General features: G+C 38.4%; 1 protein-coding gene across 1 annotated transcript in view; it reads left to right on the forward strand.

The window, feature by feature from the left end:
- The window catches only part of Dmd (dystrophin), a 1,772,476-nt gene that overhangs the window by 1,632,606 nt on the left and 115,023 nt on the right, over nucleotides 1-24,847 (forward strand). The window contains exon 58 of the mRNA XM_052170230.1: nucleotides 23,301-23,375. Coding sequence (XP_052026190.1) covers nucleotides 23,301-23,375 — 75 coding nt within the window. The remainder of the gene's footprint in view (nucleotides 1-23,300; nucleotides 23,376-24,847) is intronic.

A 24,847-nucleotide genomic window follows, 5' to 3' on the forward strand; every position in this document is an offset into this window, starting at 1 on the left:
AGAGTTTCACTGGGTATGGAATCCAGAACAGAGACTAAAAGTGCACTACTACCACTGAACCATATCCTGGCCCTACACACATAATTTAAAATGTGAAGTAATGAGTTGTTGTGGGCAGATGAAAGGTCTGCTGGAGGCGCATAAAGAAATTAGACTTATTTAGCTTGGAAAAAAAAGGTAGGAGTTTTTTTCTCATGGAGAAGCTCATGGAGAGCTCAAAGCACAAGACAAACCCAGCACCCAATGTGCATATTCTTCTTCTCAGAAGCCTGTTTTTAACAAACTTTCCAAATTTCTAAGATTTATCTATGTAAAACAATAGAAATGTAAGTTTTCTTTGTCACAATTCTGAAAACTTGGGCAACATTTTCAGTAAAATTGGTAAAGCCAATACTAAGCAACATGGGAAAAAATAACAGGCCAAGTTATTAAGATACAGTCCTATAATTTTAGCACCTAGGTGGCAGAGACAGGTACATAAGTTCAAAGACAGTTTGAGACCTATCTCAAAAAGAAATTGAAAGAGAGAGGAGAGGGGAGGGGAGGGGAGGAGAGGGGAGGGGAGAAGAGGGGAGGGAGGAAAGGGAGGGGGAGGGGAGGGAGGAAAGAGAGGGGGAGGGGAGGGGAAAGGGGAGAGGAGAGGGAAGGGGAGGGGAAGGAAGGGGAGGGGAAGGGAGGGGAAGGGAGGGGAGAGGAGAGGAGAGGGAAGGGGAGGGGAGAGGAGAGGAGAGGAGAGGGGAGGGGAGGGAAGGGGAGAGGAAAGGAGAGGAGAGAGGAGGGGAGAAGGGAGGGGAGGGGAGAGGAGAGGAGAGTCAAAGGGAAGTAATGTTTCTTAACTCATCAGTCAGTGTGGCTTCAAACTCTTTCAAAGGCTGTACCAATTTGCTTTCTTAATAACTAATCAACTGAAAGTGCCCAAAGACCATGTTTTTTTTTTAAGATTTATTTGTAATTATATGTATGTACATTGTCTCTGTCTTCACACACTCCAGAAGAAGGCATCAGATCTCATTACAGATGGTTGCTGGGATTTGAACTCAGGACCTTCAGAAGAGCAGTCAGTGCTCTAAACCTCTGAGCCATCTCCCCAGTCTCTAGTTATTTTATAAAGTACTTTTTGGTGGTAATTTAGGTGGCCTCAGGATAACAATGACAGGAAGACGAGGCAGCATGATTCCTGAAGTTTTCCAGACCAAAGTAGAATTGCTTGAAAATTAGTGAAACAGTGGGTATTTTCAAAAGAAAATGGGAAGGGGTGGGTGGGAGGACAGGGGGAGAGAAGGGGGCTTACGGGACTTTCGGGGAGTGGGGGGCTAGAAAAGGGGAAATCATTTGAAATGTAAATAAATTATATCGAATAAAAAAAAAATTAAAAAAAAAGAAAATGGAAGAATCATAAGATGCTTTCTAAATGTAAAGCTTTGTTGAAAAGGAATGGTGATAATATTTCTGTCAAAACAGGAAATTTCAAATTGGGAAAGTATGGGATAGGTGTCAATTTTATTGACAGAGGTACTTATTCATCTTTAAACAATTCTTTCGGCAATTCACTTAGATAGAGGAACACACTATGCCACGGGGCCATATCCACATGCATTTCTCATTAGTCGTCCCTAAAGCCATATGAAGGACAGTGTTGCTTCACTTGTGCAGAGGAGGCTCTAAAAGGGGCGGGGCGCCGCTTTGCTCACATGGCTTAGCTAGGAGCTAAATGGACTCAAGTCCTGAGCCAATCATTAGGCTCCTGAGCTACACTTTCCTTCCTTGGAAGTGACCATTGTATCTTAATGAGGATAAAGGAACTAAAAAAATATTTTAGACTCACTAAAATGGTAAAAGACTTTTTTTTGTTCTTATTTCACTTTGTAAAATAAGGTTTTCATTATTTATTTTAAGGCGATATCCTTTAGCGTCTAAGGAGCAAATACGGTATGGATTATGGATCTATCTTGTCTTTGAAAACTTAAAGATGACAATATCTTCTTTAGTTTTACAATAGCCCTAAAAATAGGTACTATTCTATTATTGTATACTTTAGAAATGAAAACACTGAAATTTAGGAAAATTTAGACCATAATTAAGTATACTTGGAAAACTGGCTTTAGAGTCATATGGATTTGATCCTTAATCCTTAAGTTTTTTTTTTATTAAGATAATGATATCAATGTCAGGCATGATTATGTACAGGTATAGGTATTTCTTGCTAATATATATAAGCCTACAATAACCGTTATCCATTACCACAGTTATGTTACAGAAAGATGTAACTAGAATTAACCAATTTTGATTCTCATTTATATTTCCCATGGTATACCAGTACCTTCCTGCAAGACACTGAATCAAACAAAAATTTGGAAGAAATCCAAAACCAGAACGGGGAAGTGGGAAGGGGTGGGTGGGAGGACAGGGGGAGAGAAGGGGGCTTACGGGACTTTCGGGGAGTGGGGGGCTAGAAAAGGGGAAATCATTTGAAATATAAATAAAAAATATATCGAATTAAAAAAAAGATGTTTAAAAAAAGGCAGTTCAACAGTAATTTCAAAAATAAAATACACTGATTCAATACATGGAAGATAGTAAGAAAAATAATGTCCCTCTTATTCCTGATTTCAGTCCCCCAGCTTCACTCTTTAGAGTTAATTAGTAATGTATTGCTTTGAGGGTTTTTGTTTTTTCTTTTTTGTTTTTTTGGGGTCATTCTATGTAGGCCAAACTGACTTGAACTCAGAAATCCCTTATCTCTGCCTACTGAGTGCTAGGATTAAAGGACTGTGCTATTTGGCTTAGTAGTGTAGTTTTTGTTTTATTCCATAGATAAATATACACACATAAATTTATCTCCTTAATATATTAATAATGTAATAGATATAATATTCTGTTCATTGATGCTATCACCCTTTGTACTAAACTGGAAGCTTTTTCTTTTCCCTTTTTTTGTAGAGAATCTGACTGATGGATTGTGAGTAAGCCTTCATTTTGTGAAAAATTATCTTGGGGTCTGTAAAATACAGAAACCCAGAAATAAATGTAGGGTTGCCAATATCAGCAATTTATGTCCTTTAAATCAAACTGGACAAGCATTCAACGTTTTATAAATGTGAACTCATTCTTAGAACTTCACAAACAACTCATTATGCAAATTAGAAATTAATATTATCATCCAAGGTACAGAAAGGATTAATTATTTTATATGCTCATGCATTGCAGTAGAATCTGGTACTTGATTTCTTAATTCAGCTTTGGGACTGCTGCCATTCTTTATATTAATAAAAACACCATACCAATAGTCTCTAAAGTCTAGAACAGAATGCATTTCAGATAAGCATGTCTTTATATGTCAGGGTGGTTTAGAAAGAGCTGAATCCTAAGATCCCAGGATCCAAGAACAACTGTAATGGGGGAAAATTAGAACTAACTATCGTCAGGGAAATTAATTTTCCATTAGATGCTTGTGAAGGTTAAATAAATTCATGGGCTCCTCTCTTCAAATTGGGAGGAATTGGAAGCCATTAAACCCAAGGAATAGGCTTGGAAATGAAACTTTGTTCTTTGTTCCCTGGCTCCGCCAGGGAAGGTATTCTATGTAAGGGGAAAGGCGTCTAGTCTGCCTCTTAGCTGAATAGGGACCCAGAATAAGCTACATTTAGAAGATGAAAATTTTAAATTAGAGATTTTTAGTTGTAAGGTGCTACATCCTTTTCATTTTCTTATTTAAAGCAAATTTTACATTATAACTTGACAATTATATGCATGATGTAGCCCCCCAAACACTCATAACTAGGAGGCAAATTGAAGCTACATAAAGAATTTTCTTCCTGTTTGCCTCTTAAATTCCTGAGCAGTCAGGTAAGAACATTTCCTGACTTGAGAAAAGATTGAAATCTCTGAACTTACCCTTGGGCTATGCCCCAGGGTTTATTTGTAAATTAGTTACTTTCAACTTGGAATAGAATGTGCTGTAAAATGGTCACAGGTCCCCAAGTTAGATCTTACTTAACCATCGGAATGTCTGATAGTCTTGCACCACATGGCAGAACTCAGCTACCTGTTTCTGTGGGAACAAAGTCTTCTTTTCTAATAACTCATGAACTGCAGACATTTCTAAGGAAGAAAATAGAAATATTTCTTCATTAGGGCTCCAATTACCTTCTGGGCCACTGTGCCATTCCACTGACAAGTTTTTCTTTCCCTGTAGTCGTTATTTTTCCTTTGCAAGGATTTCTATGATGGTTTAATTCCTCTTCTCATCCTTTGCCCTGTGCTGATTCTATGTTCTTTCTAGGGCCATGCCCAATACTCTGGTGCTGATTGGATTACTAGATATATTAGTCAGCTCTCTGTCTTTGTAATCAGATACTTGGTTACTTAGGCAATTTTGATTAAATTTCATAATAACTGTTTGGTAAGTGATGGGTCATTTTTTTTAACTTGTGATCTACAAATTAGTATGTTTATCAGGATCTAAAGATTAGTATTTAGTCTTTAAAAAATTAACATAAGGCTGTGAAAATAAAGCATTATTGTTTGTCACATGCTTTATTTCTATATAGCACACCATGTTTAATCCTTTGACTATATGGACAATTTGAAGTACTCTACCTTTTCTTTCCTCACCCAGAACACAGGAAAGAAAATAGTTTTACTATGTTCTTATATCTTAATTATTTTATATTGTGTATTATCCTACACTAATTATGCATGTTTAAAGATGCAACAGATTTTCTCTTTCCAGTTCTCAACAATAACAACTATAACAATAACAACAAACCATTTATTTTCCTTAATAGGATTAAAGTGTGAATACTAGCCTGAGGCAGAAATGTTGCAAAAGTTTTCTTTTCTTTTTTGAAAAAAATGGTTAGATTTGCTTTTTCTGTGGTAATTTTATTTATTCTGTGTATTTATATTTATTTGGTACCCACTTTACTCATGAAAATATTGGAGCGGGTGCGTATGGAGGAAGGTGTGTTGATATTGAAGATGAAGGGGCCAAGCTGAGGAATTGTCCATCTGATCCGAAAATGTACAATATCGGATAAAGATTAGATCTCTCTGTCTGTCTATCTACTTATTTATTTACTCATTTAGTTTAGCTGTCCTGGAACTCACTATGTATATCAGATTGGCCCTAATCTCAAGAGACCCACTTACCTCTTTGTCCCTAAAAATATATGCCCTTCAGGTAGAGTTTTAGAGCTAGAGCTGTGGTTAAGTGATAGAACCTGTGCTTAACATGTATGAACCCCTGGGTTCGTTCCTTAGTATAAATAAATGAATAAATAAATAAATCTGAATTTCAAAACAGAAACACATGAATAGTTAAAAGTCTCTGGAATTTTTGCATGGAATCATGCTTTCTGAAGGTAAAATTTTATTTCATTTCAAGGATGTGTGCCATTGAAGATATTAGGATATGAGTATGTCTAAATTGTGAATTGAAATTTTGTTAATTGGAAATCTTTTTATCTAGAGAAATAACTGTTATGCCCAAGTTACAGGAACCCCAAAGACCACTGAGGAGCCAATTCTGATGTAGACACACAAGGGTCTTTATAAGAAAGCTCATGATCTAGGTCTCTCACTGGCCCTGTCTCAGCAGGTCAGAGAGCCCTGAGTCTAGGGGCGTATGGTATGGGGTATGTATTGTGGTTACAGCAAGCTTAGGGAATTCCTATATGGGTCAGCAAGTTAATATTTTAAAAACTGTACTTCTGGTGTAATCTGCAGGAACCGAACACAGGGGCAAAACCTCCTGACAAACAGGATGGCCAAGTTATCTGTTCTCTGCAGGATGTCTTCGGTTATCTATAAGTACCTTGACCCTATTGTAACTTGTCTGGCAGTTTAGGGCGGGGGTGGGGCTTGTTGTGGAATGTTCGGTGAAGTGGACTTTTTGTTTTCTTCCTGGAATTGGAGTTTAGCCCTTGCTTTCACACAAGATGTAGTTTCTTCAAAAAAAAAAAAAAAAGGAGTTGCTTGGTTGATTGGGCTTTACAATTTTGAATACTTGTTTTAAATGTGGGGGAAATCAGACTTGGGAACATCCCATTCAGAATTGATGGTTAAGGGCTTGAGTTGCAGCTCAGTGATGAGAGTGCTGCCCTAGTGTAAGCAAGATCCTAGGCTAAGCATATGTCCCACCCACGTTCTACTTATTTCTAGGAAAGTGACCTGCCCATTTATCATAAAATAATTTCAAGCATTATTTAACAGCTATGCTGACCTGCCTATGTGTTGCCATTTAGTACGAAGCCTTGAAACAGACTTAAGCTCTCGTTAATGTTGATTTCTCTTCTTTACCTCAGGAAAGACTGAAGAGGATGAGTGATACTATCCCCTTAGCCTAAGCAGAAGTGTTGAGACAGACAGCAGACATCTATGAAAGAGTGTTGCCAAGGACTAGGACCTCTAGCTATCTTCCTGAACCATTTTATAGGCAGTGGCTTCCTTGTTTGTTTTCTGATTGTGGGACTAGATGGTAGGTAGGACCTTGCACATGCTTGGCAAACGTTTACAAGGGAGATAAATTCTTAGTCCTAGTGGCTTGGGATCAGGGCTTTGAAGAGAAGTGACTTACACCTCTAAGACTTTTTTTAAATTTGGCCTGGGAACTGCATCCCTTCAGATAGCTTCTCAAACACTGGCTGATGCAGTCTGCATAGCATTCCCTGGTTATATTAGTAATCAAGACTGTTTAGCCTTTGCAGTGGAGAAGGGCTACAGCAAAGAATTTGGGAAGGGATGTTGAGATAACCCAGTCAGCTACAGTGTGTGTCACAATCAAACATGAGTAGCTTTTCTTGCTAATAAGCACTCTCTTATACTAATTGTTTCTTTCTCCCTTTAATTCAAGTCTTTGACTCCTGAGGGTAGCTTTCATACCTGTGCTAGGCATGTTTCTACAAGGAAGCCTCAGCTCAGGCTATAAGGAATAAGCAAGAGAATTCTGATGAGTCACTAATAATAGCAAGGCAAAATTATATTATATGAAGAAAATTCAAATGTAGAATTGATGTCACCAATAGCCTAAGCCTGACAAAATACAGAAGGAAGGTCTTTTGCAATCTAAAGTTATTAAACGCTTAGCAAGCACCAACATTTATGTCCTAGATGTCAGGGCTAAGTTAAGTCCGTATAATGTTTCCCAAAGTCTCTGATTCCTTTATCTTCCTTTACTTATCTTTTCTTCCTTTTATCTGTCTATCTGTCTGTCTGTCTCTGTCTCTGTCTCTGTCTCTCTCTCTCTCTCTGTGTGTGTGTGTGTGTGTGTGTAAAACAGAGCATCTCTATGTATCCTTGGCTATCCTGAAACTCACTATGTAAACTAAACTAGGCTGGTCTCAAACTCACAGAGATCCTTCTGCCTCTGCCTCTGCCTCCTGCATGCTGGATATTACTATGCCTGTCTCTATCTTCTTTAAGAATGAAACATGCAGAAATAGTATCATGATTGAACTGGCTGCTCTTCCAGAGGACCTAAGTTCCTTTCCCAGCTGATCCGTCCAGCAGGTCCAGTTATTCCCGGGTCCCGAAGGGGCACTACCTGAGGGTCAAAAATGGGGGGGAGAGAAAAGGGAAGCCAAGCATGCTAAGAAAGACAAGTCAGTCTGGGTTATGTCAAGGCTTCCTTTAATGTCGGGGAGGTAAGTGGGTTTTAAGGCTTACAGAGAAGGAAATAACCTTCACACCAGACAAAGGAGGGAAGGGCAGAGACACCCCTAGGGGTCGAAGCAGGAAGCAAGCGAGGAGGTCATCTGGTCATCTGGAGAGGACACCCGGAGTTAACGCAGGCAGGTACATTCCGTGGTTAGGGCAGGAACATCTTGTGGTATTCTCGGAATCTTCTCACACCGATAGCTCAAGGAGAAGGCTCTAGTTAATTGTTCTTATATTTTATCAGCCACCACCTGAGGGCCATGATTAAGCATTAGTCCGAATAGCTCAGGACGGCTTCCCACACCCAGCACCCACCTGACAACTAACAACTGTCTGTAACTCTAATACCAGGGGATTCAGTGCCCCTTTCTGTCCTCTGCAGGCACTGTACACACATGGTGCACAGGCCTACATTCAGACAAGACATCCATGCACATGAAAATGAATAAAATTTCAAAAAAAGGAGCATACCTTTCATCACTACACTCCAGAAGCAGAGGCAGGTATTGATTGATCCTCCACTTCCCCTGGCCTTACCCATGACCCCCCCCCAAAAAAAAAGAAAAGAAAAAGAAAATATGATTTTTGTTTGGGTGTATCAGTCACTGTTATTTTATCAGTATTCCAGATTAGATTTTTATTATGTATTCTCTCTCGATTGCCTCAAATAAGCCTTGTGGGCTTAGACATTAATCACTGTTTTATAAATAACATAGCTTATGTGGAAATTTTTCAGTTCTATTAACTTTAAAAATGGTAGTTGGAATACTGCCTACTTCACACTCAAAGTTCCTTTTATGTGAAACTACATTCTTTGCCTTGACCACATTTTAGTAAGGCTTCTATGTCTTTAGCCCATCTTACTTCCTAGGAAAATCCAGAGTCCTGTCCTGTTATTTTAGCACTCTCAGTATCTGATCAGGATTTTCCTTCCTCCTCTATGCTTCTAAGTATGCTGGTCACCCTTCCCTGACTTGTGTGAGATGCCTGCTATATAGAGTTAGTTGGAATCTCTTATCTCTGATGTTTCCTACTGAAAAAATTTCCAAGTACTGCCTCCCACTGTGCTCCTTGGCTGGAAACTCCTTCAAGTCCTTGCTGATATTCAGAATTGAACTGAGTTATATATTTAGATCTCTCTCCCCACTCCCCACTCCTCCCTCCCCCCCTCCCCACCGTCTTTCTTTTAGCAGTCTTGGATGAACTTTTCTTCTTTCCCACTCTTGCTGTTGTTTAGCTCCATTTTTACCTTGACTGTGGGTCTCTGAGAGCAATGCCATTTTTCTCAGCTCAGTGGACTATGATTCAGGGAAAGGGAAGGAAAAGGGATCTAGGGTCCCAGAAAATCAATGGTCAAGTAAGCTGCCCTTATTAGTGCTTCCCCAATCCTTTGTCTCCTTGACTCTCTGAATTTCACAGGGAAGGTGTATTACTAGAGGTTTATAGGTAAGAGCTTAAAGGAATAAAGCTGTGTTCCTCTATAACAAGAGCAGGATCCAAGAAGAGTTGCCACAAGGGTTCTTTGTCCCAGAGTTATTAAGACTTTTCTTGGTTGAGGTATGGAGGATGGGCAAAGCCATGAACTGGTCAGTGCAGTTGGTTTACCCACAAGGTGTCCTATTATTCTCTCCATCCCAAGTATCTAGACTGGACTTTCAGTCATACCTCCTCTGGGACTAGCTTCCAGGCAGCTGTGGAAAAAAAAGGCTCCTGAGGAACTAGAGTCTTCAAACAATTCTGGAATTTCTGGCATCTGGCCAGGATAGAACCAAGGAAATTCTTGTTTTTCTGGCAAGTGTAAGAACAGAGGTCCCAGCCAGGCAGGAAGTAGGAGCCTTTAATTGCAAAACTCCAGGAGGCAGAGGCAGTCGCATCTCTGAGTTCAAGGCCAGCCTGGCCAACAGAGCTAGTTCCAGGACAATCCCTGGCTACAAAGAGAAACCCTGTCTTTAAAAACCATGGAGGGGGGAAAAAAAGAGTTGTGTTCCCTGCCCCTTAATTGTTTGTCCAGTTCCTTTGTCCAGTTTTTCTTATCACAACCAGAGTTCTGGATTCAAGTCTAAATTTGTAATGTTAATGAAAACCCAAATACTATGTTTAAAAATCAGGTAATTGAATATTGTAAATTGTATAATTTCCGCTTAATGAAATACCTTTGGGAGATGTGAATGTGGATGTCTGGCTGTTCAGGGAGACTGTATAGAGGTCATAATTTTGATGACACAACCATTCCCTTCCAATGTAAAAGATGTAGTCTAAAAATCTGATGGCTGAAAAGGTTTGGGAAAACTGACAATTTTCATAGAACAGTTTTAATGAAAGCCAGACAATAGCTAGTTATCAGAAGAACTCTCCAGTAAGGACAACAGAAACTCTAGAGTAAAGAACTAACTGCAAAGAAGTGTGATGCTTTGGAGAGAGCAAAGCACTGGTCTGGCTGAGAAGAGTTTAGAAAAAGAAGATCCTCCTAGAGCCAAGCTGTGAATTTAAATGACTGAAGGTGGCCAGATGGGAATTAGGGCATCCTGAAAAGCTTCTCTGGGAGCTGAAGGGCCACTATTGTCATGCATGAATGTAGGCTTGAGTTGTCAGATTTACAAGTTCTTTCGGAGACTTAGACAATGGAAATTCATTAAGTATTTATGTAAATCATTCTATGATTAAAAGAGGGTTGTGCAGGTGATCTAACTTTAGCCCACTAGTGAAAGAAAGAGAAGGAGAAGAAAGAAGAATTTTCTACATTGGACATAGCATTTCTAGTCTCTGGTCTATTGGTTGATTATTTGTGAAACAAACTGTTGTTTCAGCAGAAGCATCCTATTTGGAGATAGCAATGTAGAAATAAGTTGAAAAGTGAGGGCAAGGGAGGAACGCTGCAATTTAGAAAATTTAGTTGAGATTGTAAATCTGGAAAGGCAGCAAGATAATGTTAGCATTAAAGCAGATGAGGAAATTTACTGCTGTTTATTTTCATCATTTCAAGCAAGTTTTCTGCAAATCCTCCAACTGTGAAAGAGGATGGTAAATTCAAAATAGGTGGTGTCAACCATATGCTCGTGCAGTCTAAAAAAGTTAGGGCACAACATTAAAAAAAAACCATGTGTGAAATTTGGTTATAGAGAGCTTTAAAAAGGTATTCAAACTAAGTCTAAGTCATATTTGATCATTCCTTTTTATTTTTATTCATTTATGGTTTTTTTAGACAGGATCTTGCTATGTAGCTCTAGCTGACTTGGAATTCGCTATGTAAACCAGACAGTCCTTGAACTCCAAGAGATCCACTTCTGCCTCACAAGTACTGGGATTAAAGTCCATCTCCTCTGGTCCTGTTTGATCAATGTCTTCATTGTACAGAATAAAAATTAGTTATACTAGCTTTGTCTTGGAGGATCTGGGATGTATTCTATTCTGGAAAGAGAATGGTACAGATAATTAAAGAAGTTCAAGATGGAGGTAAAGCAGATTAGGGAAAATGTATAAGCCCATGTAGTTTTGAGAGTCCCATAAGTGACTGAGCTACCTATGTTTAGCATTAAGAAAACCAAGACAACAGTGACTGAAAATTTTAAGCCAAAGAAGCTGCACAGTGTCATTCTTGCACTGGTGGCCATGGCCTCTGTGACTGTAACTTCCTTGTTAAGTAAAAGGAAAGAAAGTTAACTTGGTGCAGCCTTAGACCAGAGACAAAAAGACAGTAACTGATGGCAGGATTTAGATGCACAGTAAAAACAAAATAAAAATAAAAGATGTTGACAAACAAGAATAACAGAGTTACCCAATTTAATGACTGCAGAGTTTGCTGAACATCAAGTTCCTTCTGGTGGAGTCAGGGGTAGGATATGGCACAGTGTGTTTGTGTGTGTGGTGTGTGTGTGTGTGTGTGTGTGTGTGTGTGTGTGTATGTGTTTAACATGCTGTTTTTTTTTTTTAAATGAGTTGACAGAAGGGAAAATGGCAGGAAGTGAAATTAAAGATTTACTTTCTTTCATAATGCTTAATTAGCAGGTGTTTATCTCAGTTTTCTATTTCTTGACACCCCCCCCCCAATGTCATTTCTCCTGGGAGGCACTGTACATCTGCTTCAGTCTTAGAGTTAAGCAGCAGGTGGCTAGGATGCTTGGCTACAGGGGTTTGGAGGATAGGTGTTTAAGGCTCTGAGATTTATATTTAAGCCATGTATTTTCAGTTTCCAAAGTAACCTGAAATGTCTTAATTTCTGAGTTCTTTGGTATATAAATTGGTATGTGTCTTGCTAGGCTCGCCTACTCTCTGCTCCAACCTCTTTGTTGTCCCTGTCCCATTAATTGAACATGACATTCCTCTATTGTCCTAAATTTTTTACCCTCAGATCATGTTTTAGGTTTCCAAGATACAGGAGCTCTGATCTTTATCTCCTCTCCTGTTTTGTTTCTTCCCCTTTGGATAAATGCCATTTTTCATTTCTATTCTGTCAGTCCTAGTAGTTTCACAGATTAGGAGAGACAAATGACTTTTCCATATGACTGAGTTTTACTAGCGGTCTGAGTCCTTAACTCCTTTATTGAAGATGTGCAGGGTCCAACTATGAGCTTACCTGAGCCCAAAAAGCTACTTCTCACTCTCTGTGATTCAGATGTATTAGCTTTCCTACATTCCTTATGGCCCAGACGTTTCTCTCCCTCAGTGCTGTTTTTGCATGTGTTGAACTATTACCCTGCCTTGTCCTACCCACTCCTCACCATCCCTCTCAGCATCCTTCATGTCTTTGCTTCAACTTTACTTTCTTAGGAAAGGTGTGTTTCCCCACATGTACAGGCTCATAGCTTCCTTTGAATTCCTGTGGCTCCCTTTGGCACACTGCACCTTAATATTTAGTTACTCTTTCAGGAGACTTCAGAGTCAAATGGGGCAGTGATCTGTCTTGGTTATTAGTGTATTCTGTTAGTTTGGCATAGTCTCGGGCATATAGAGTAGGCTCATTTTGTGACTTTATTTTGGAAACTTTAAAAGAAACAGCCATTTACCTCCAAATAAGGAGTCAACGGATAAAAAAAAGACTAAGGCTAGCTCAGTGAATAAATGGGCTTATTTTAGTTATTTACGAGAACAAGGGACACTCAAGGAAATCATCACTGAAACATTCTACCTGGTCAGGTTGTGTTTGTTATTCTCAAAGACCTCTGTCTTGTGCTGATCAGTGGAAAGGAGTTAGAATCTCAGGGGAGGGTTTTCACTGTGGCCATGTTAACTTCCTTACCATTACTAGGTGTATCTGATATATAGTTCTATTTATTTCCTTGCCCAGACTGTAGGTTAAAGTGTTCTGTAGGTTACTATGACCACTCTGATTTATGAAAGTAAAGAAAACAGCTAGGCTACAGAGGTCATTAAGTGTTGAAAGAACAGGAAAAAATATGGATAAATCTAAGAAAATATGTTACATGTAAACTAGTCATGTATAGAGTGCGTGAGACCTGCCTATGCCACATGGTGAAAGTTTGTCTCAAATAACCGAACAAAATGAAAAGTTATAAGGTAGTTTTACTTAATGGGTACTTTTAGAATAAGTAGGGTTGTTTCATATATTTTATGTAAGCATTTAAAATAATACTGCTATTATTTTCGAAAATATTTTAATGTTATGTTAAAATATGAAATAGAGTCGAGCATCATGCCATAGCTTATGTTTCTAGCATTTAGAGGGTAAAGACAGGAAGGCTGGAAGGTTGAAACAAAGAACCTTGAGTTATGGGACAGCTTGGGCCACATAGTGAGAACCCTGTATAATCATCTTATTTGTAAATATTATAAAATAATGATTAAGTAAGATGTTTTAAGCAGAAATTATTGGTAGTTTTTTTTAGATTTTATTTTTTAGTTTAAATGGTTATATGTTTTAACTGTGTAATCGTATGTGCCTTGTGCTTACAGAAGCTGGGAGAGGGCATTTGGTTCCCTGGATCTGAAGTTACAGACAGTTGTGAGGCATCATGTGGTGTTGAGAACTGAACTTGTGTCTACTACAAAAATAGCGAGTGTTTTTAACCACAGAGCCACCTCTCAAGCCTCAACTTCAGGCACTCTTAACTTCCTTTTAGTGTTGGACTTTACCCTTTGTAATGAACATGTTAGCAAGAAGCACCTCTCCAGCCCTGCTGCTTGGTAGTTTTTAGAAAGGGGTGTGTGTGTGTGTGTGTGTGTGTGTGTGTGTGTGGTGTGTAACAACGATTAAAGACACCACGATCAACAGGGTGGTACATGGAAGGGATTGGAGGTAGGAAAGGGAAAAAGGAAAATGATGCAATCATAACTTCAAAAAATAAAGAAAAGAAGACATTTATATCCCTTGTATTACTTTGTAGTGTATGTTGTTATTTTTTCATGGGAATTATTATCTATTTCCCATCTTGTGAGTAAAAGGAGCATAGGCATCGCTGTCAGTCAGACACCACTGTTTCACTATCTGGTCAGGCCCTAGAAATTATCCTTAAGATGTACTGTTATCCCCAAAACTTTATGTTGACCCCTAGTTACAGAAGTTGCCTTCAGAATTTCACCAGAGCAGCTAACAATGAGGAAAATTCCTCTGAAGTACTTCTATCTTGTTCCTTGCTTTGGTGTTGTAAGAGGCAGTAAGATCATGCTGAGGAAAAGCAGGCAAGAAGAGGCAGCCGGAGAAGCCTTGAACAGCTCACGGTTGGAATTTGGTTCTAGCATTTCTTTCACAGCTGCAATTTGCAATGATTTTTGTCTTACAGATTTTGGGCCACACTAGATATTTTACTGGAAGAACTTTAGAAAGCCACTTGCTGCAAATGAGCAGTGGCATTTTGCATCTGGAAACAACTTGACAGTAATAAATTCACTGACTGGGCTTTCTTCAGTTCATGCAAATATGCATATGTGATATTTATCCCTGTGTTGGCTTATTCCCATTTAAATAAAGCTCTATGGTGATGAGGTTTTAAAGACTTCAGATTTTATATATTGTTTGCAAATGCATATAATATGTTTTGATCAAATCCACTCCCTACTCCCTCCCCTCTAAATTCTTCACACCACAACTTTTCCCTCCCAACTGCAAGTACTCTTTATAACCTACTTGGTCCACTTATGGGTGCCAGTATGTGGATGGTTGTAGGACTGTCCCCTGAACCATGGGCAGCCTGCCTAGGAGGGGCCACATCCCTGAGGAGAAAACTGCTTCCCTCTCTCAATATGTACCTAAAAAATGATAGACCAAGTATGATATGTTAATGTGCTTCTTTTTTGCTGATTCTTTTTTTTTTAAGATTTTATTTATTATTATAGCTAAGTACACTGTAGCTGTCTTCAGATATACCAGAAGAGGGTATCAGATCTCTTTATGGGTGGTTGTGAGGCACCATGTGGTTGCTGGGATTTAAACTCAAGACCTTCAGAAGAGCAGTCAGAGCTCTTTAACTGCTGAGTCATCTCTCCAGCTCCTTGCTGATTCTTTAAAAGTGTGTTCCAGGTAGTGGCACTGACATGTAATCTCAATCTGTTCGGGAGGCTGAGGCAGGAAGAATCCATATTTAAGGCCTTTCTGGGTCACATAGCAAGTGCAAGGCTAGTCAGTCAGAGTAGAGAGACCCTGTCTCAAAGAATTGCAAAGGGCCGGGCTTAGACTGGCTAGGTCTAAGACTCAGTACAAAAGGGGAGGGGTATTGTAGAATCCCCAATCTGTTCTTCAAAATGTCCAGAGTTTTCAATAATTCTAAACTTCTAAAGCATATATCTTGGCTCGATTTGCTTTCAAGCCATATTTGATTTAAATTAAATTATTCAGTTTATGTTCCGCTTCATTATGGCCGATCATTCTTCTTCCTTCTAGAAACTTTGAGCTGGCAAAAATAATACAGAATCAATTAGAATTCTAGGGAAAGAAGAAATCAGGAATATATTATTATATAATACTTGCCATTTACTTATAATAATAAGGTTGAGAAAAACCTTGTTTTGTCTTGTTTTGAGCATTTAGAAGATTATTTAAATAGACATACAGGATTAGTTGGTTGCACAGTAACTGCCAAGCCCTGATTAATTATACTTCATTTCAATTTTATTTTTATTCAGGATTACCTGGTATATTTAGATTAACTTTCTTCTGGGAAATAGAATCCAGAAACCACAATACTGATTTCTCTGTTGCAATAATCCTTAGCAAGACAGCTCTTTCCACTCATTATGTTTATGAGGTTATTCTTTATAATAGTTAAGTGAACTCAAACTTTTCCAGAAATCCTCCATAAGTCATTGGAAAGCTGGACTAAAATAAAAGTTGTGTAAAATTTTAGACTTCAGTTCAGTCTTCAAGAGTAGGATTTTGACAATATTATTAAAAGGCCCAAATGAGCAGTAATATGGAAATTAGGAGACTGAATACTTTCATTCTGTACTACCTTCTGTATTTTCCCATGTCTTTTGTGTCCTGCAGTTATCTGCTATCACTGTAAAAGCAGGTGTAACATGTATAGATTCTGAGTACAACTTGATCAGCTGTTTTTCTTTTCTGACATTCTCCACTGTCACTTTCCATAGAGTAAAGGGAAAACAGAGATGCTTACTAGGGTCAAGAGTAGTTCAAATACTAAGTACCGGGGGCTTAGGGGAAGGGAAAAAAACGACAAGCTATTACTTGCTTTCCCACCTTAAAAAGTGAGCAGAGTATGGTATCACAGTTTAATTCCAGTAATGAGGAGGCAGAAGCAGAAGGATCTCTGTGAGTTTGAGGTATACATAATGCCTCTGTCTCAGAAACAACAACAAAGAACAAAATTTCTGAGTGTGCTGTCATTTCAGTAGTTGGCAGTTAAACTTGAAAAACTGAAGACATTGCTTCTAAGTTCATTCTATTCCTAGGCTAGAACCAGCCAGCCCATGGATAAAAAAATAATCCAAGTCAAGAAAAGGAATGTTTTGATCTTGAGCATTTTGATCCTTCTGAAGTGTGCTTTCTGCCAGCTGCCATGGAAAAATGGGTAGCTTCTTGGATACTCAGCCCTCTTGAGTTCTGGCTGGGCGAGCGAGCGAGTGACCTCATTACAATTTGGATCAGAGTTGTGGAAAGGCAGTTCCCAGGGAAAGCAGAGGACAGCCTCCTAAAGGCCTATGGGACTGAGGGGCTTTTTAGCATTCTGAAACTTTTTGCATATTTTTGCTAGGCAGTCATCTCTGAGCTTCAGCCCAGGACAGCTTCCCATAGTTCGCAGCTGTGTTACATCTTGAAGTTTCCTGTGCATCCTACACTCTTTCACGAGGCAGACACTTATCTCTTCCAGCTGTAAGCCAGAGGGAGTGGTGCTGCAGAGTCTGAGCAACAACACATGCAGACTCAAAACAGCTCAGTTAAGTCTCCAGTCGGACTTTTAGGCACCAAAACTCCGTTGGAATTCACTGATGATTCTTGAATTCAGTGATGATTACTGGCTGTAAGTTCATAGAGCTTGCAGCACTGTCTTGGAAACAGGCCATTTTCCCTGCTGTTTTCTTCTGGCATTCCTGCATCACTGGTTGAGAATGGGTTGGACTATGTTGCTTAGAAAGCAATGGCAGAAGAGACTTGCTCACTGCCGTTAGTTGAAGGTACAATAGAAGGGTGTCAGGAAGGATTAGCTAGAGGCAGGATGTGTCATAATTAGAACGACTTGGAAGAACTGCTTTAGGGAAGCTGAAAGCACTGCTTGTCTCTTGATCCTTTCCCACAGTGATCCACACCCCAAATAAATCATATCATCCTTGCCTCTCCCAGTTGGAGCTCTGGCTTCTGGAAGATGCCAATTCTTGATAGGAGTTTTGAGAGTTGGATGGAGTGTCTGACCTCATTTGGCCCTTTTGTTTGGAATTCTGAATAGAACCAGGGAAATTGGAAAAGGGAATGAAATTAGGACCATAAGAGACAGTCTTTGATTGTACAACAGAAAGAATGAAGAAGGAAACTCAGTTGAGAGTCAGTTGAAAAGGAGGATTAGGAGAAATAGGGGGGTTTGGGGGGGTGGGGGGTATGAATCAAGGGGGGGGTGCTAGTGTTTTCTACTGAGATAATTGGTTGTCACCAATTATGTACATTATATATGATTACCTCTCATGTAACACTTTTATAAATAAATGAACAAAGGAAAATTTTGGAGGCTCATGCCTTATAAACTGCTACTGGCTGTTCCTAAGGGAAACAGGGCCTGTATTTGACACAAAGTATGGTTCTGTGTCTTCCCACAGCTAATTTTATAGAGATGTTGAGGGCCTCAATCATAGGTGTATAAGATCCATACTAGTAAATATAGAAAAAAGCTTAGTATGCTGGAGGCAGGATGAGGATCTATATTTAATGTCACAAGATAACTCTTACTATAAACTAGATCAGAGCACCTTCAAAGTTAAACAGTGATGACTGGGGGAAAAGACTAAGGGGGAAAATCATGATGATGTGGGTAGAGAATAAAGGATCATAAGAATGCACCTGACAGCTTCCTTTTTATTTCCGTTTGGCTGCCAGATTATAATGAAAGCAGGTGCTCGAAGAAGCACTGCCACATAGGAACATTAGACATTGGATACCAAAACCCCTTACAGCTTGTACCATAAGCATGGCCAAATTATAGCTGTGCTGTTTTGAGTGCTTTTGTTAGGCCACAGTCATTCTACATGATGGCTTTTACAATGTGAGACCATGAACCAGCAGCATCAGCATTATCTAGAAATATGATAGACATGTAGATTCTTTTTTTTATTCGATATATTCTTTATTTACATTTCAAATGATTTCCCCCTCTCTGGCTCCCCACAACCCGAAAGTCCCATAAGCCCTCTTCCCTCCCACTGTTCCCCCATCTACTCCTTCCCACTTCCCTGTTCTGGTATTCCCCTATACTGCTGCACTGAGTCTTTCCAGAACCAGGGGCCACTCCTCCGTTCTTCTTGGACATCATTTAATATGTGGATTATGTCTTGGGTATTCCAAGTTTCTAGGCTAATATCTACTTATCAGTGAGTGCATACCATGATTGATCTTTTGAGACTGGGTTACCTCACTTACTATGATGTTCTCCAGCTCCATCCATTTCTCTAAGAATTTCATGAATTCATTGTTTCTAATGGCTGAGTAGTACTCCATTGTATATATATACCACATTTTTTGTATCCATTCTTCTGTTGAGGGACATCTGGGTTCTTTCCAGCTTCTGGATACTACAAATAGGGCTGCTATGAACTTAGTGGAGCATGTGTCCTTATTGCATGCTGGGTTTCCTCTGGGTATATGCCCAGGAGTGGTATAACAGGGTCCTCCAGAAGTGCCATGCCCAGTTTTCTGAGGAACCTCCAGACTGATATCCAAAGTGGTTGCACCATCTTGCAATCCCACCAGCAGTGGAGGAGTATTCCTCTTTCTCCACATCCTCTCAAGCACCAGCACTCTGGGAGGCAGAGGCAGGCAGATTTCTGAGTTCGAGGCCAGGCTGGTCTACAGAGTGAGTTCCAGAACAGCCAGGGCTACCCAGATAAACCCTGTCTCGAAAAACCAAATCCAAAAAACAGACATGTAGATTCTTAAGCTCTACCCCAGACCTGTAGAATCAGGCAGTCTACAGTGGGAGACTGGGAAATATGTGTTTTAAAAGTAGCCCTTCAGGTATATTCAAATTTCAAAAACCAGTGATCTCACAGTAAGGACTCTTGGACAACCAAGAATCCACTGAGACATAGTTAGTTTTGAGTCCAACTTAGGGTACCTTTTCCAAAGCATGTAGGACCTGCTATAATGGTCTATGACCCTGTTAATATAAAGATAGGTAATATTTCTAAATCTTCTTCAACAGTGTTCACAATTTGCTTACCACTAATATGAATATTAGCCCATCTAACATTAATTATGATAATTAATGAAATCCCTGGTGTAATAGGAGCTAAATATAGCTGCTGAAGTTTACAGTGGCCGCCTCTTGAGTAAGGTCTTTGATTAATTGCTAGCCAGCCACCCCTGGAGTATGCATTTCTGATTAAGACAACTGACCACCTCTACAGTGTAGCAGAAACTAACACACTCATACATCATCTTATACAACCCACATGAAGAGATTTTTTTTAAACGATTACAATTGACATTATTAAAGCATAATTTAAACACCATAAAATGCTTCCATTCTAAGCATACAATTTTTGGCAAACTTATACTCATGTAACCACTACCCTAATAAAAATATATACTGTGAACACCTAGATCATGTCTGTGGGTTCCTATGAGTAGAATTTTCCACATCTATACTACAGAGGTTACCATTTGGCTATAGGTTGTATAATTTTATGTAAATTACTTATGTAAAACCAGTTGCATGGATTTCAGATTGATTTTTGTTATATTCTCAGTATTATTTTCCTTTTACTGTATGTCACTATTATGTAACTAGTATAGGTTGTTTATTTGTGATAATGTTGCTTTGTTTCTGATTTGGGGATGTGATAAATAAAGCATAAATAAAACATTCATGTTTCAATCTTTATGTAAACATGTATTTTTATGTAAATATCTATGAACATGGATCATAAGATATATGCATATTTGATTTCATACGAAACTCCTAATAGAGGGCTGGCACGATGACTCAGAGTTTAAGCGCACTTGCTGTATTTGAAGTGGACCCAGGTTCAGTTATCAGCTCTCACATGGTGGCTCACAACTACCCATACCTCAAGTCCCAATGGAGCTGACATCCTATTTTGGTTTCTGTAGGCTTTAGATACACATGTGATGCATACATGCAGGAAAAATACTCATATGCATTAAATAAAAATAAATAAACCTAAAAAAAGAAACTGCTAATGTAACTTTCCAAAGTTGTACTGTTTTGTGTTTCTACCAAAGGAGTAAATCAGTACTCTGGTTGTTCCATACTTCTGTCATTATTTGGTATTGCCGGTTTTTAAAAAATTATGCTAAGTGATTTAAAAGAACTTACAGATACTCTTTTTCTCTCTAATTTAAATGTAGGCCCGTATGCTTCATTTCTGCAAAGCCCACAGAGTTAATAATGTTGATTCAGGTGACTTAGAGTTTAAAGTATTTCTGTTTCCTCACACTAGAATTAGTGTTATGGATAGCATTTATCTGTGACTGTTAGCTATGCAGTATACCTTTTGTTCATTTACTCAGTCTGTCAGTTCTCTGTCTGCATTGGGGCCGCTTTTTCAAAGAGTAGTAGTACACCAAGTTGCTAAGAAATAGGAGAGGTGGCAGGAATCTTCTCTTCAACAAGCTTTTTAGAAGTGAGTTTCTGAAACATACATACATAGACACTCTAAAAAAGAAACATAACTAATAAGGCTTGTGCAGACTTGAGTAAGGGCATTGTTCAAATATAGCCTCCAGTTAGATGACTTTTAGGGACTTACAGACAGGTGGCTATAGAAAGCAGTAGGCTAAAATGTCAAGTTATTTCTCCGTGCTGAGTATTGGAATTATATCTTAGAATATAAAGCTAATCATCAGAGACACTTCCTCCCACAGCAAATGGCAACAAATATAGAGACCTACAATCAACTACATACTATGCAGAGAGAGAGAGAGAGAGAGAGAGAGAGAGAGAGAGAGAGAGAGAGAGAGAGAGAGACCTTGGAACACACAGCTCTAAATGGGATGTCTCTATCAAATCTTTCCCCTCAAACTCAGACAAATCCCCAGAAGAGAAGGCAGAAAGAATGTAAGAGCCAGAGGGATGGAGGACACCCTGAAAACAAGGCCCTCAAGTCAACTGATCAAAGCTCACCTGAGCTCACAGAGACTGAGGCAGCCTGCTCAGGGCCTGCAGGGCTCTGCACAGGTCCACTGTGTATATATTACAGCTTTAAGTTTAGTGTTGCTATGTGATTCCTGAGTGAGTGGGTTTCTGATTCTCCTGCCTTCTCTTGAGCTCCTTTTCTTTTGTTGATCTGTGTTGTCCAATTTTGATGTGGTAGTTTTTTTGTTTTATCTTATTATATTTGATTTTATATATATATATATATATATATATATATATATATATATATATATATATATATATATATATATTAAAAATCAACGGATGGATGAGTGAAAACCTAGACAGCAGGGTGAAGGTTAATAGCTGTTACTTATATCTGCTGGGAGAGGGAAAATCAGTTTTCTCCAATAGAGTAACACTAGATATATCAACAACTCCAGGGCAGGCCTTATGCTTGGGAGTAATTGATAAACTTATAATGAACTCCACAATTTGATTTGTATGTTTTCATTTGGTTACAGTTTTAGTTTGTTTGGCTTCATTTTCTTTGAGGGGAGTTCTTGTTATATTGGGTTTTGCCTTTTGAAGAAGAACTTAAAAGTTGAGTAGGAAGAGAGGAGGAGAATCTCTAGAAAGACTTGGGAGAGAAGAATTTGAACAAAATATATTTAAAATTTAAAACTGTTTGACATAATAAAAATCAAAATGAATATAAAGTTATTGCTAGTCCGAGATTACAAAATTACCTTTAACAGAAAGAAGTTCAAAGAAATCTGTTCTGTAAAAATAATTAAAGAAGATCGTATATTTGAGAGAGAAATTTAAGGAAACATAGGAAGATTTGGAACAAAGAAAGAGAGGCATGGAAATGATGTAGAGTGCTCATAGAATTCTCAAGAAATTAAAAAGAAATTATTCTATTGTATTGTGACTATAATTAATGAAGATATATTGTGTTCTTGAAAATGCAAAGAAGTTAGATGGATATTAAATGTTCTTACTACAAAAAATAATAAAGATGCATGGGAAGGGATGCTAATTACTAAACTTAATCATATGTTCTTGCATACCTCAGATATCATATTGTACATGATGACTATGTCCAATTATAGGTCTGCTTTCAAAAAAGAAAGGAAAATGTTGAAATTGGTTTTACTTAAAATAATATATTAAAACCTCCAAATACAGAGTATATAAACATGCTTAGACTGCTAACAGTATGTGCTCTGAATTTATGGGTTGTTTTATTTATTCAGTTTTATAAATTTCTTTAATTTCTCTCTTTTCTACAATAAATGCATGTCACTTTTATAATGAGAAAGTTGTAATACTGATTCTTGAGTTTTCAGTTCTCATAGCAATTTCAGTAATATATTCCTTCTTTTTTTATTCCATACATTCTTTTTTTTTTGGTTTCTTCAGTGTTTTAATTTTTTCATTGTGTAAGGCTTGATGGATTTCTTTCTTTTTTAATATTTTTATTTTCTATATTCTTTGGTTACATTTCAAATGAGTTTCCCTTTCCTGGATCCCCCTCCCCCTTCTTTTTCTTTAATCACGTGCAGAAGACATTTAGTATAGTAGATCCAGATTACAATCTAGAAAGGAAAAGCATCTTGTTCTCCTTTTTGCTCTTGGGAGTTAGCAGTGCATGAATGGGCCTGCAGGCCCTGCTGCTGCAGTCCTCCACGGACCTCAGCTTCACTCACTGTGGAAGGGCATACATTTTTTTTTCCTTAACCTAAATGGACAGAATTTTACCTTAGAAAGCTTGGCACATAAGCACAAGGTTTTTTCCTAGCCTATTATTTTGACTTTTGTAGCTGTTGGCAAGTCATCAGGGATTTCCTCTGTGCTTTCTGATGAAATAACAAATGATCTTTGTTTTCCTCCTTTTTTTTTCTTTAGCTGACCTGAATAATGTCAGGTTCTCCGCTTATAGGACTGCCATGAAGCTCAGAAGACTCCAGAAGGCCCTTTGCTGTAAGTATGAGCCACTATCAGAAGGCTTTGATAATTTTTCTTTGCTCAAAGAATGGGGCCTGGGAAATTTTGATGAGGTCATTTTGCCAGATAAGATTCATTTTTTAAAGTGTTCAGAAACAATTGTTAAATCAATAAGATAGTAATAAATTTTGTTTTTGCAATGAGTAGCATTTGCAACCACATTTACCTTTGTGAAAGTTACATTACCTACCTTTTTCCCATTATATCTTCATTTTATGAAGGACATTTTGTATTAGAGGGTTATGGCAGTATTATCAGAACCAAGTTCACAGTAAGCTAATATCCAGATGGATGTTATGATAGAAGAATGATGATTAGATCTTTTGTTTGTTTGGTTTCTCTAGATATAGTTTCTGTGTGTAGCCCTGGCTATGCTGGAACTAACTCTGTAGACCAGGATGGCCTCGAACTCAGTAGGTTGTCACTTGGGGTTAAAGGCAGCAACACCATGCCTGGCTAGCTTATTTTTAAAAATCATGTCTGTTGTTGAAAATGCTGAAATGTGACAAGGATACTTTTGTTGCATAGATATTGTATCAATGAAACGATTTATGGATAATATTGTTTAAGCATTGGTATGCATAAGGATATATTCATGAAATAGATAGGCACACAGGCTACCATAAAAGAATTTATAATATAATGAGGGATGCCCAAGGTATATATGAAATTCTGGGGACTCAGGAAAATGTACATAAAAGTCATCAACATGTTACATTTATAAGTATATGACTGATAGAAACAGTGAACATTGTCTTCATTTCCAGGCTGAGGTACTGAGGACAAGCGAATAGAATTTGGCTGTCATATTTAGTTTGGTAGCGCTGGAGGAATGGCACACTGTAAACACCAGCTTTGTGCAGTGATGTTCAAAAAACTGTTCTTGGGAATTGGTGTCATCTAAGCCATATATGTCCAGAAACACAGGTAGAGCTCACTCAAGGAAGAATGTTCTAGTCATTCACAGAGAAGGCCGTATTTTCAGGCCTGGAGCCTAAAGAGAGCAGAAAGTATTCAGGAACTGAAATTACTTCAGAATGGCTACTGTGTAGAATTCTAAGGAGGGCTATTGTGAAATATTAGGCTGGAGAGAGAACCAGGAGACAGATTGTAAAGAGCTTTTTAAACCCAAGTTAAAGACTTTAGAGGTCAGTGGGAGCCATTCAAGAGATTTTTGGCAAGGCAACGGCATGGTTGAATTTTCACTCAGAAAAACGGTTCTGGCTGTGAAAGAAAGCATGAATTGGGGGGTTAAACTACCCAACAGGAAAGAGATCTATTACAGAATTGAAAGCAGCATTATGGAGGCCTGAAAAAAGAATGGAGGAACATTTCAATATATAGGAGGTAGACTAGTGGCTTATGGATAGTAAGCTTGGATAGCAGCATTTGGTAAGATGTACAGTTCGGAGAACTATATAAACAAGATTAGCAGTCAAAAGCATGGA

The sequence above is a fragment of the Apodemus sylvaticus genome, chromosome X (genome assembly GCF_947179515.1).
Source record: "Apodemus sylvaticus chromosome X, mApoSyl1.1, whole genome shotgun sequence".
Lineage (NCBI taxonomy): Eukaryota > Metazoa > Chordata > Mammalia > Rodentia > Muridae > Apodemus > Apodemus sylvaticus.